The sequence below is a fragment of the Pavona decussata genome, unplaced genomic scaffold, assembly GCF_977016875.1.
Source record: "Pavona decussata unplaced genomic scaffold, jaPavDecu1.1 SCAFFOLD_100, whole genome shotgun sequence".
Lineage (NCBI taxonomy): Eukaryota > Metazoa > Cnidaria > Anthozoa > Scleractinia > Agariciidae > Pavona > Pavona decussata.
The window spans coordinates 2,164,729-2,178,013 of record NW_028145515.1 but is presented as its reverse complement, the minus strand read 5'-3'; the positions used below and the strand labels follow the sequence as shown (position 1 = coordinate 2,178,013).

Below are 13,285 nucleotides of genomic sequence, written 5' to 3'. Positions count from 1 at the left end.
CTGTTTTCAACGGGTTATATTGTTGCTATGGTAACCTATTATGCTGGGAAAGCACCTGTTTACAAATAATTATTCATTTGTTTGACTCTATGACTGTCGTGTCAATTGATAAAAGGTGGTAGTATTGATCTGTCAAAGTTTAAGTGCTGGATACCGGTGCCAGCCACCTTATGTTAAAATATTGTCGGAGAATGGGCAAGTGACATACAGCTGTACCATTGCAAGTAGTTGAATGGATATCTTTCGATATTGTTTCGGTCAATCAGACTTGGAAGGCACAAGTTCATATAAAATGATAAATCGTATATATACATAATCTGCGTACTGATATATTCGGATTTATCACTGTAATAAGGGACATATGTGTCGACTTTGATGCAATATATCAAACACGAGACACAGTGTTTCATCACATATCAAACACCGAGAAGAGAGTTGAAAAAGGTGTATCGGAGTATTTTTGACGAACTTCGAGGTTTTTGATATTGTGATGAAACACTGTGACGAGTGTTTGGTATAACTTCTCAAACAAACTGATTTTGAAGGAGAAATTAAGGATGCAAAACCGAGGAGTTTTTGGTCAGATATCCAAACACATCACGGTGCATGATTTCCTTGGCTTTTGAACTTTTAATGAATTTGAGAAGATCTTCTAGAATACGCTCGGCCCGGTACATTTTGTTGCGTCTGAAAGTTTGCAGATGCAATGCGACCCAAATTAAGGCCATAATTTTAACCAAAACATTTTTAAATCCCACACACGTAGTCTACTTAATTTTCCACCTTTTCAAAAAAAAAAAAAAAAAAAACACTGATTTACTTACCGAGAAAGGCGACGTTCGTAGTCTGACCCACTGGCAGAATCGAAACCGTGAGCTGCAGAACAACAGAAACATGCAACCTTATTCAATCAGTAATTCCCAATGATAACTCCGTGCTTTGCAGCTCAGATCAGCCCAGAACACGAGCCATTGGGGACAGCTTCAACACTTAAATGACCAGTTCCTAAATTCTCCTTAAAATATCTCTTCTTGGTCAAACAAGCAGGTCATGAGAATGAAGTAAATGATCGTCAATGACAAAATGTGATATTTCATAAATTCTCCCATCTAGAAACGTAAGAAATATGTAGAAACCAGACACGAGAATATTGATGTTGATAATGGCGCTAAAGGGTTTATGTACGAAGAAGCCACGTGACAGGGCATAGGAAGGTTTATCTATGCCACACGTAACTTAAAAGATTTAGTGTTGACTTCGCATTCCGTGCTTGATTAGGGGCCTTCAGATCAGAGTACAAGTACGAGATTGTGTGCGAGTACAACTTTCAAATTTCAAATCAGTCACATCGCCAGAACTCTTGCTCCTTCCTGTTCTTTACCAGCACATAAGGAGATCCTACAAACGAGATTGGTGTGACAAGTGGTTATCTAAACCACGCAAACAAGGTACGAAAAGTCGTACTCGTACTCAATCTCGTACTCGTAGTCAAATCTGAAAGTCCTTAGAATAATGGCATTGGACGGTCTCCCTCAACAGCAGGGGCCATTGTACAATCTAAAGCAAACCATTCACGTTCTAATCGTCGGGATAGGTTCCACTGACAAACCAATGGCTATAAGAACTTGTATGTCAAATGTGTTCGTACTTACACTCAATGAAGAGCTCGGCACTGCACTGAACCTTTCCAGCGGGATTACTGGCCACACATTTGTAGCGACCTCGGTCAGATGACTCTGCTTCTCTTATCAACAGGGAACACAAGCCGTCATCTGCAAACATGAATTTTATTCGTCCACCCTCACGGATTACTCTGTTGTCTTTGTACCAGTCAACGTCAGGTTCAGGTGTTCCTGGAGAAAGAAAAATTTCCCTGCTGTAACTCAGGCGAACTTGGCGACTGTCACCTCGTTTACTAAAGGGAAATCTTGAGTTATAAAATGTCCTATCTTATTTTGTCTGTGGATGAAATCCTAAAGTGTGGCCGTTTAAATGAAAGCTACTGAGCAGTACTTTCCTGTGGTGTTGTTTATTATGCTGTACAAGGTGGTCCTAAATTTTGAGTCTGTGGATGTAATCCTAAAGTGTGACCATTCAAATTAAAGCTACTGAGCAGTTCTTTCCTGTAGTGCTGTTTAATATGCTGTACAAGGTGGTTCAAATTTTAGAGTCTGTGGATGAAATTGTTAAGTATGACCATTCGAGCCTAAGCTGCTGAGCAGTACTTTCCTGTGGTGCTGTAGTTATGTTGCACGGACTAGTTCTACCTTTTGAGTGTGTGGATGAAATCCTTAAATGTGAATGTTGAAACAAGAGCTACTGAGCATTACTTGCCAGTGGTGCTGTCTATTATGCTGTACAAGATGGTTCTAACTTTTGAGTCTGTGGATGAAATCCTGAAGTGTGACCATTCAAATGAAAGCTACTGAGCAGTACTTTCCTGTGGTGCTGTTTATTATGCTGTACAAGGTGGTTCTAACTTTTGAGTCTGTGGATGGAATCCTGAAGTGTGACCATTCAAATGAAAGGAATTGAGCAGTACTTTCCTGTGGTGCTGTTTATTATGCTGTACAAGGTGGTTCTAACTTTTGAGTCTGTGGATGGAATCCTAAAGTGTGACCATTCAAATGAAAGCTCCTAAGTAGTACGTTCCTCTAGGAACTGGCATGATATTCATGATTAAAAAGTAAATGGAAAGCAGAGTACCTTTGACGCGAACATCAAACTTGGCAGCGCTTCCCTCCACAATCTCAACATCTTGTAGTCTCTGGATAAATTCTGGCTTTATAGCCCCAGGGGGGATTGGTTCACGCCTCAGCACAAGCTTTTGAGCTGTGAATTTAAAAATAAAGTCTATGTTGTCAAGCGGTTAAAACAAATTGAATCAAGTTAATCAACAAGGAGCGTGTAATGAAATGAACTGGTGTCAACGGTTGTACGCAACAGTCTGTCTCAGTATCAGCGCTCCCTGTACAAATGCTGTGCTTTGGACTGCTAGGCTCCGCTTGGCGGTATTTCTACTGCAATTATCAGCATTAATATTTTTTCACATGCCTAAGTGGGATTGAAACCAGGACAGCCAGCAGCTGTTTCCTCGTTTGCTGTTTGTATTTTGGTTTACTACCTTTTCAAATAAACAGCGAGTTAACTTACCATTTACTTTGACAGTGAATGGCTTCACAGCAGTGCCCGCAGGGTTTGAAGCTTCGACGCGGTAATTTCCAGAATCATCAGGCACTGCCTTGGGAATCAACAGAATACTCTTGTCTCCTTCTGTTTGCAGCTCAACGCGCTTCACTCGCCTCGCGAGTCGATTTTCCTTAAACCACTCCACTTGAGGCGTTGGCTTTCCTTTGGCTTGAACAACAAGTTTTACTGGTGCACCTTCCCATACCTCGAAAAGCTGTTCCTCTGTTCCTTGGACAAACGTTGGCGCAACAACTTTATCGCTAACCTTGAGCTCTGCTGAGCAAGTGATCTCACCCGCGCTGTTTTTGACTACACACCTATACTGCCCGCTGTCTTCGCGCCGACAACCAGGAATAGTAAGCGAGTATCTTTGCCTGTCAGTATCTTCATCAATAGTGTATTTTCCCTCGCTCTTTATTCTCATCTTTCTTAAGTACCACTCGACCACAGGCTCGGGTTTAGCTGTGACTCTAACTTCAAACACAGCCTCATTACCCTCAAGAAGTTCCAAATCTTTCATAGTTTCTTTAAATTCTGGCTCGTTCATTGCCTCACTCACGACTACAGTTGTTCTACACGAGGCTGTTCCGATGTTGTTTTTAGCAATACATTGGTATTCACCGCTATCTTCAGTTCTGAGGTCAGAGATAACAAGAGAGCTGAGCTCACCATCGAACTCTGTCCGCACGCGTCGACTTTCGTTAATGGGTCTTCCATTCTTAGTCCACTCGATGTTAGGTTTTGGCGTTGCATTTAGGCGACAGTCCAATTTCACTGTTCCGCCAATTGTTCCCTGCGTTTCTTGTAACGGTTGGGTAAATTTCGGAGCAGGTTTCTTGCCTGTAAAAATGTACAAAAACAATCAGTACATCAATTAATAGGTCACTTCGGAGTTGCGGTTAACCTCGTTATGAAAGCGAGACTACGTCCAAAGCTTTTCATGTGAAAATTAATTTTGTTTCCATATGAATGAAAACTACTAAAAACTTTGCACTTAGCCTCGCTTTCATAATGAGGTTCAACTCGGAAATGGCCTATTAATTGTATAAGTAATTCTGAGTCCAAAGATTGGAGTAAACCTAGTAAAAAATTGCCTAGCTCTCAGTAAGTCTCTCTGTAGAACATTGGCTAGTGCAGTAGAATAACGTGCGTTGGATCATGTATTAGATTCCGGTTGGGAGCTCAGAATTTTCCCTCTTTAGTACTACGTTCGTGTTTTGAATATAGTGCACTTGTATAAAAGTTCCGCTTCAGGACTATTTACCAACAAAAGACAACATACCTTCGACGTTAACCTGGAAGGTCCTTGTTGTTGTACCAGCAGTACTCTTGGCAACACATTTGTAAACACCCGAGTCTTCAGGGACAACATTCAAGATCGTGACAGCAAATTTATTTCCGCGAGCTGACAAGTTCACGCGACTAGTTCTCCTTAAAGGTTTACCATCCTTGTGCCATTCTACATCCGGCTTTGGATTCCCTTGAATTGTAACGTTAATCTTAAGCTCACCACCTTCGTTGACCTCAATCGGTGAATCGCCATATTCATCAGAGAACTCAGGTGCAATTTCTCTCTCTTTGATATCAAGTCTTCCCGAGCATTGCATCCTCCCTGCCTCGTTGGACGCTACACACTTGTAACTTCCGAAATCGTCCAATGAAGCATTTTCGATAGACAATGAATGTAGATCGTCAGATTGCTCTATTCTAAATCTTCCTCCATCCGTAATTGACTTTCCACCTTTTGACCATTCTATCGTAGGTTTAGGGTTACCCACAACACGAACATCAAATTTGGCCGTATCGCCTTCTACCACATCCATATGCTTCATCTTTTCTTTAAACTCCGGCATAATGACGGCTTCATTGACCAAAAGTTCAGCCGAAGTCGAAGCTTGCCCAAGTTCATTCGTTGCCGTGCACTTATAATCTCCCTCGTCATCAGCAACAGTGTCCGAAATCGTTAGTCTACAGACTTCCGAGTCGAAGTAGGTTTTGACCCGTTTGTCTGGTTTTACAGGTTTATCGTCCTTGAGCCACTCTATGGCAGGTTCGGGTTTTCCGTGAACCCAACACTCTAGTTTAGCCGCACTTCCTTCAAATATTTCTACCTTCTTCAAAGGTTTGAAGAATTCTGGTGCCGTTCCTTTTGGCTTCTTGGCTGTTCAAAAGGAAAACAGATAAAATAAGTGTCCCACTGGTGAATATTTCCCCCCGAAGGGGGGGGGGGGGGGGCGTGTAGGGTCCATTCCAAGAACGGCCTTTCGAGCCATTTCTGCGGCAATTTTACTTGCGATTTGGTCGTAACACAATCACCCGCAGCCTAAGCAAGCGATCTGAATTGCTTCTAAAATTACCGCAAAATGCGCATTGAAAATCGTCTGGCAACGGGCCCCTATAGTGACTGGAAAACTACCGTCATTCGTATTGTCGTAATTGAACTGGATGTAGCTTGCAATGGAGGCTCTTGCGGAGGAATATAATGATAAAAATCTATATTTGCATGTGAAAAGATTCGCCCGCTTAAGTCAAGTGTGCAAACTGGTTCCAGTTCAATGCTGTCAATACGAATACTGTCTATTGTTCATGTTTCTGGTAATTACAAAATTTAGTGATGGGTAAATAGGTGGCTTATTCAAGTTCCAAAGGACTAGATTCCGGGAGGTTTCCTTTACAGTTTTCAGTGAACATTTCTTTGACTTTTACTTTGCAGTCCTAGCTAGGGTTGTTTCTATCGGCAACGACTACGTGCCTCATTCATGATTGGTAGGGGTAGGGACAGAGGAATAATAGTAGGGAGGGGAGGGGGTTGACGAGAAAGAGGGGGCATATGGTATAATGGGTGGGGTCCAAAGGGGAAGCCAGTTAGGGGAGTGAGGGAAGGATAAAGTGCAAGCGCTGATATCCTTACAAACATTCTTACTAACCTTCTATTTTGATGTTAAACGTCCGTGTTGCTGTGCCCATTTTACTCTTCGCCACACACTTGTACACACCGGAATCAGCAGGCTTAGCGCTGTAAATGTACAATGTGTATTGATCTCCTTTTACAAACGTGGTAATAGTTGATGACTTTCTAACACTAAGTTCATCTTTGTACCACTCAACATCCGGAGCTGGTTTTCCACGAATGGTAACAGGCAAAGACACTTCCTCGCCCTCTGTAACAGTTATTGGAGCTTCATCCAGCTCGTCGACAAATTCTGGAGCCGTAAGTTTTCCGCTGACTTCAAGTTCTCCCCGACAAGTTGCTTTTCCTGCCGAGTTAGACGCAACGCATTTATAAGTACCTGCATCGTCTAGAATTGTATCATCGATGACTAAAGAGTACTGTTCGTCCGCTTCACCAGATTTCAACGTAAAACGTCCTTCGTTGCTGATCGCTTGAGTTCCACGGAACCACTCAATGTTTGGCTCAGGATTTCCAGCCGCCTTCACATCAAACTGAGCCTGTTCTCCCTCACTTGCTTTAACATTTTTCAGTTTCAACTTAAATTCAGGTGCCGAGACAGGCTTAGTGACAGTGAGTTCACCTTCGGTAGACGCTGATCCGACTTCATTGCGAACCACGCATTTGTAATCTCCACTGTCATCCACTTGTGTCTCAGTGAAAGACAGTTGACACATGTCGCCAATGATGCCAGCTTTGATTCTACTGCTAAGTTTGACTTCAGTTCCGTTCTTGAACCATTCGGCAGTAGGTAAAGGTGTGCCCACCATGCGGCATTTTAGCCTGACAGGATTGCCCTCTACAACTTGTACTGCTTTCAAAGGTTGTGTAAATTCTGGTGCTTTTCCTTTGGGTTTTTTTGCTTTTTTACCTTAAAGAAATTTTACAAATATTATTACTCCCAAGTGGTGGTTGATAACATTGCTGGTACCGTGTAGCATGAAAATTTTGCAAGTTATAATTTTTGCGGATTTTGCGGATTGACCCCGATCCGCAAAAATTAGTTCCCGCAGAAATAAACACCGGCAAAATAAAACGCCGCAAAAATTAACTCCCTCTAGTCAAATTAAAAACTCCACTTTTAATAGATCTGCGCCACTGGGGCGATATACATTGGACTTATAAACAGACCAACCATGCTCTATTGGCGCTTCTGCAGCGGCCTGCACAGAAGTTATTTCAACACTTGAAACTAACTGAACAAGAGTGTTTATATCATCGGCTGAGTCTGCCTCATTGTGTTACTGTAGGGCAAAGTTTTGCATTTTAGCAGACCTCTCCCAGTTAGGTCTCAAAGTTGTATACTTGCTACATCTTTCACTCGAAAGCCCCTCTGTATGCCTAGAAAGGTTTCAGCTACGGTAATTCGAACATTCATACGGTTGTGCATCTTAGGCCAGATAGGCTTTTTGTTTTGTTTTGATGTTGTTCAGTCCCTTTACGCAGTAAGGTACTCCAGTGATATGTCTCTAATATGTAAGTAGAGTGAACTGTGACTCAACATACCGTACAATAAAAGTTAAAAATATTAAGGTTTCTTCCACTTAAATGCTCTGCTATTTGAACAGAGCATCGCAAAAATTAATTCCCAGCAAAACTTTTAGTCATCGCGAACCGCAAATATTTGTTCCCGCAAACCACAAAAACTCGCCAATCCGCAAAATAAAACTCCCGCAAAATTTTCTTTCTACACGGTAATTACTTATCCAACAGGTTTGACAATATATCCCCCTCCCTACCCCCCGCAAAAAAACCCACAAACAAAAAGTGTTAAAGAACAGTAGCTGGAGCAACCTTTCAAAGGGAACTTTCCACTCTCTCTAGAAGGAAGCAGTATCAAAAGGACATACAATGGTTGTATGAATATATAGTTTTTGGAAAAATTTAAGACTTAAGTGCAGCGGAGTGCACACAATTGTCTTCCGACATGTTCACTTTTTCTTCACATACCAAGCAACATTCTTCCACTACACAGCCTTTCAAAGTCAGAGTGAAATGATTGTGAATAGTGCTTAAAAACCGTCCTTAAGATCGCATCACAAATTGCATGGGTTGATGACCCTTTGGGACATACCTTCAATGTTGACTTCAAATGTTCTTGTAACACTTCCAGCCTTACTACTTGCCACACACTTGTACAAACCAGAATCGTCAGGTGTCACCTTTAAGATAACCAAAGAGAACTTATCTCCCCGTTCTTTGACATCCAGACGGCTGGTCTTCCTCAGACGCTTATCGTCCTTGTGCCACTCGATCTGTGGGCTTGGCTTTCCTTTCACAGTAACATTAAGGGTTACGTCGTCTCCTTCTTGAGCAGTGATCGGGCCGCTTTCCTCTTGATCAGCAAATTCAGGAGCTGCCATCTTCTCTTGCATTTGTAGTTCAGCTTTGCAGCTCACCTCCCCAGATTCATTAGCCGCTTTGCAAGTGTACGTGCCGACATCATCAGAGGCAACTTGGTCAATGACAAGAGAAAACAGGTCTTCTTCTTCTTCATCGTCCATCAACAAGAACTTGCCTTCATCTTCGATCTTCTTTGTTCCCTTGAACCACTGCACCGATGGCTTAGGCACGCCAGATACGCGCACATCAAACCTTCCTTCGTCGTCAACAGCTACCTCAATGTCTTTCATTGGTTCAGTGAATTCAGGCTTCACACCAGCTTCGTTCACAAGAAGCTCCGCAGTACAAGATGCAGAACCCAACTCATTTTGCGCAACGCACTTGTAATCACCTTCATCGTCAAGCTCTACTTCGGAAAACACCAAAGCGGCGACGTCCCCATCAAACTCGTCCTTCACCCTTATGCTAGTTTTCAGGGGCTTTCCATCTTTGAGCCATTGAATAGTTGGTTGAGGTACTCCTTTCAAGCTGCATGTGAGTTTAACAGTTGTCCCTTCTGAGACTTCCATTGATTCTAAAGGCTGCGTAAACTGTGGTGCCGTTCCAGCTGGCTTCTCAGCTAAGAAATGAAATGAGAAATACAACAGTCACGCATAGAATTACGGGACTTACAATTTTCACTCCCAAAAAAAAAAGTACCACCCCACCCCCGCTCCAACTCTCCCCCTCCGTTTTTGAAATCTTATTAAGGACGATGAATTGCACAGGTGTTTGAGGTTAAGTAAGTTCAACATTTTGTCAATTAGAATCTGTGCGTAAATAAAGAATAATATTAATAAGAAGAAAAAAATCTTGACTCAAAAAATGGAAGTCGCAAGTCGAGTCAGTGAATAAAATCCTCAACTCAGTAAAAGAAGAGTATTTTGAAAAATTGTCCTTTCCAACTAAAACTTGGTATGCTTCTGGTTTCAATCTTCTGCAAGTATGTGAGAATAACAGTCAATGGGAGTTGACAGTATTACATGTATGAGTATCCGGCATCTTGGGTTGGAGATATCAAGTCTCTCTAGTTAATTAAGAATGACCTTGGTAAAATGTGAATACAACAATGGAGACTAAAACTGTAGGACGTGTGCATGAACACGGCGATGGTCATTTCAAACAAGACCATTAGAACTTTAAGACGAAACGAAGGAAATGCTGTTTTGTAACTGTTACCAGCCGTGTAGTCACAGATTACGGAACAACTTTGTAAATACCTGCTACTCTGACATCAAATGTCCTGGTCACGGTACCCATCTTGCTCTTTGCTTCACACTTGTACACTCCAGAATCGTCTGGTTTGATCCCGAGAATCACCACAGAGTACTTGTCTCCTCGCGCCTTGATGTCCAGCCTGTTACTCTCACGCAGTGGTCTGTCATCCTTGTACCATTTCACATCAGGTTTGGGTTTACCATTGACTGTTAAATCCAGGCTGACTTCTCCACCTTCTGACACTGTTATGGGGGCATCCGACTGCTCCTCAGCGAATTCAGGGGCAAACAGCCTCTCCTTCACGGTGAGGTCAGCTCGGCATGTGTTTTTACCTACAACAGAAAGGGTTAACAGCAATGGAGATTTTGCCTACCTAGAAACACAATAGAAAACAGCTTGTTGGGCTGTTTACAGTGTAGTAGTAGTATGCTTCGATCGCACTGCCGCCATCCTGACGAGCGCAACTTGGGGAGCGCGCCAAAGAGGGCTCGACGTGGGGAGAGAGATATTTTAGTTGTCTCCCCTCCTCCGCCACGCTAAGCAACCTGACTAGGGGCCCCCTTGGTAGTTCTGGCCCTCTCCCCAGGTTACACTGTCCCCAACAAACCAAGATGATTGCAGTCCAATGGAAAACATATACTATCTAGAAAATCACATAAAAACACAGGGGACTGAAAACAGTCTAACAGCTTGTTAATACGATGGCCTCTCGTCTGACGCCAACAGAGGATTTGTGCGTAATCTAATACCATGCCAACTGAGTTTCGATAGCTTCGAACATTGTGTAAGTCAAAAGACCAGCAAATACATGTATTTCGCTTCCATCAAACGTTTGACAATTGCTTACTCTTTAAGTTCTGTTAGCATCCGATAAGAAGCGAAAGTGGTACAGTGAACCTACGTCACGCGTGACAAAGTTTTGAAATTTATATGTCAGTTTTGAACATCGCCAGCGAGATTTCAGAGTTCACGTAGAAAGTTCCCTTGTTTATTGACCGTATAAAGCTATGATTTTTTTCATTCTTTCATTTTATCATCACAGTATTAAGCACAAATGTTTACCGAATATTTTAAATTTTTTTCCACTTAACGCGTCTTTTTCGGAATGATTTCCAAAGAAATTTTCAATATTCCATTCAAATGCCGGACATTAACAAAGAGGAATTCGTATGTTCATTTCACTCTCGGAAATACTGGTCACGCGTGACGTAGGGTGACTGTAACGTAATATTGCGTCAGTTACCTCCTTCATTTGAAGCCACGCATTTGTACATTCCAGCATCTTCCCGCTTAGCGTCACTGATTACAAGTGAGTAAACATCGTCATCTTTGTCCTGTGTCACTTCAATCCTGTCATCATTTTTCAGCTTGGTTGTTGCTCTAAACCACTCCACCTCGGGCACAGGATACCCAGTCACTCGAGCATCAAACCTCGCAGTGTCTCCCTCCATAACCTCACTTGTCTTGATCTTCTCTTTGAAGTCTGGCTTGGTAATGGCCTTGACTGTTAAGGTGGCAGCACAGGACGATGACCCTACAACATTTGTCGCTACACATTTGTATTCTCCTTGGTCCGGCGTCCTGGTTTCTTTGATCGTCAGTGAAGTTGCTTTCCCGTCAATTTCTACTTTCACCCGTCGGTTTTCTTTCACGCGAACGCCATTCTTCAACCATTCAACATTGGGTTTGGGTTCCGCTTCGACAGTGCATTGTAGTCTGGCATCACTGCCTTCCTTGACCTCGACTGGTTGAACAGGTTCTGTGAATACTGGCTCTGTCCCTTCTGGTTTCTTAGCTGCAGTTTTAAAACCAGGCATGAAAATTAACCATTACTAAAAGTACCTTGACTACCTTCGCTTGACTTATTCCTACTTACGGTTGATGCATAGGGGAAGGGAAGACGCCAGACTCAATTACTGCAAATTCCACAGGCGTATCTCTGACCCTGTAAAAATCCCTCAAGTGTGTGGGCATTTAAAATGAGTGCTATTCTGTTGTACTGTCTATTTTCCGGTACACGGTGGTACCAGAGTGTCAGTGAATGTAGAAGTTGTTCTTGAGCCTGTGAAATCATAACGTTTGGTAATTCGGGTGAAAACTACTACGCATTCTACCCACCAATACTGTTTTCCTTAGTGGTAAGTTTAGAAACGTTGCGACATTTGTACGCTATCGAACTTCAAACAACAAAACATAAAGGTACCTATCACTTGTACGTCAAACGTTCTTTCAGCCACACCTCCCTTGCTGGTAGCCTGACACTTGTAAACCCCAGAGTCTTCAGGAGTAGCGCCTTTGACCAACAGTGTGTGTTTGCCATCCTCCTCACCAACATCCAAGTGTTCACTGCTCTTTAAGTCCTGACCATCCTTCGACCATTGAACATCTGGTGTTGGCCGTCCCTTGACATCTGCACTTAAACTGAGATCACCTCCTTCTTCGATCACAACTGGTGCACTTTCCCCTTCTTCAGCAAACTTGGGTGCCATGATTGCTTCTTCAAGCATGGGTGCCGCACCTTCTACTTCATCGATAACTTGGGGTGCAACGAGAGTTTCCTCAACAACCAGGTTTCCCTTGCATGAGACTTCGCCAACTTCATTGAATGCAACGCACTCATACTCACCACTGTCACTTGGTTGGGCATCTTCAATAATCAACGAAAACAGGTCTTCCTCTACATCATCCACCATAAGAAAGCGACCCTCATCTTCAAGGCTTTCTTTTCCTTTGAACCAATCAACTTCTGGCGGTGGTGAGCCAATAACCCGCACATTGAACCTCGCTTCCTCTCCAGGCTGAACACTGATGTTTTTAAGCTTCTCTACAAATTCTGGTTTCCTGTTGCTTTCATTCACAAGTAGTTCCGCTGTGCTCGACGCACTTCCGAGTTCGTTACGTGCAACACACTTGTACTCTCCTTCATCATCAAGCTCACTCGGTTTTAAAGACAAAGAACAAAGCTTGCCATCGAATTGCAGACTAATGCGCTTGGACTCCTTGACCTGCTCACTATCTCTGAACCATTCAATGTTGGGCTGTGGTTCTCCCTTCAGCTCGCACTCAAGGGTTGCTGGTTCACCCTCAACAACGGTGACATTTTCCAGAGGTTTTGTGATTTCTGGTGCTGTTCCTGTAGGTTTTTTGGCTGTAAAGAGAAATTTGGAATAAAGAAAAGAAGTTATTAGCTTTTACACTGCAGGCTAACAAGGATCAAGCAACGACCACCATCACCAAGCAATGTAAATCAATATCCAACTACGTCCGACAACATGAATCAACTTTCACCTTTACAATGTGCATGGGTTTCGACAACATACCGATACAAACCAACTTCAAAGGTTTTTAAGGAATACGCGCTAACATCGAACTTTATTTTGATGTCGAAATTAGGCGGCACATCCCGACAAACTGTAAAGCAATTTTTGGATTTTTCTAGCTCAAGTCCGACGTTGTCGTCACATCAAAAAGTTCAAAGTTGCGTCCTAAATCCGCCAGTAATTATAGGATATGATAAATGACATCATTCTGTAGCACTGCCTCGCT

At 42.7% G+C, this 13,285-nt stretch overlaps 1 protein-coding gene across 4 annotated transcripts in view; it reads right to left on the bottom strand.

Annotated features, from left to right (window-relative positions):
* Positions 1-13,285, bottom strand: part of LOC146472300 (obscurin-like) — a 164,766-nt gene that overhangs the window by 68,938 nt on the left and 82,543 nt on the right. For all 4 annotated transcript variants that reach the window (XM_085119693.1, XM_085119692.1, XM_085119694.1 and 1 more), the window contains 10 exons: positions 11,943-12,887; positions 10,983-11,534; positions 9,742-10,071; positions 8,214-9,101; positions 6,117-7,010; positions 4,472-5,350; positions 3,154-4,029; positions 2,707-2,832; positions 1,653-1,853; positions 825-876 (listed from right to left, as the gene is read on the bottom strand). In XM_085119693.1, coding sequence (XP_084975819.1) covers positions 825-876; positions 1,653-1,853; positions 2,707-2,832; positions 3,154-4,029; positions 4,472-5,350; positions 6,117-7,010; positions 8,214-9,101; positions 9,742-10,071; positions 10,983-11,534; positions 11,943-12,887 — 5,743 coding nt within the window. The remainder of the gene's footprint in view (positions 1-824; positions 877-1,652; positions 1,854-2,706; positions 2,833-3,153; positions 4,030-4,471; positions 5,351-6,116; positions 7,011-8,213; positions 9,102-9,741; positions 10,072-10,982; positions 11,535-11,942; positions 12,888-13,285) is intronic.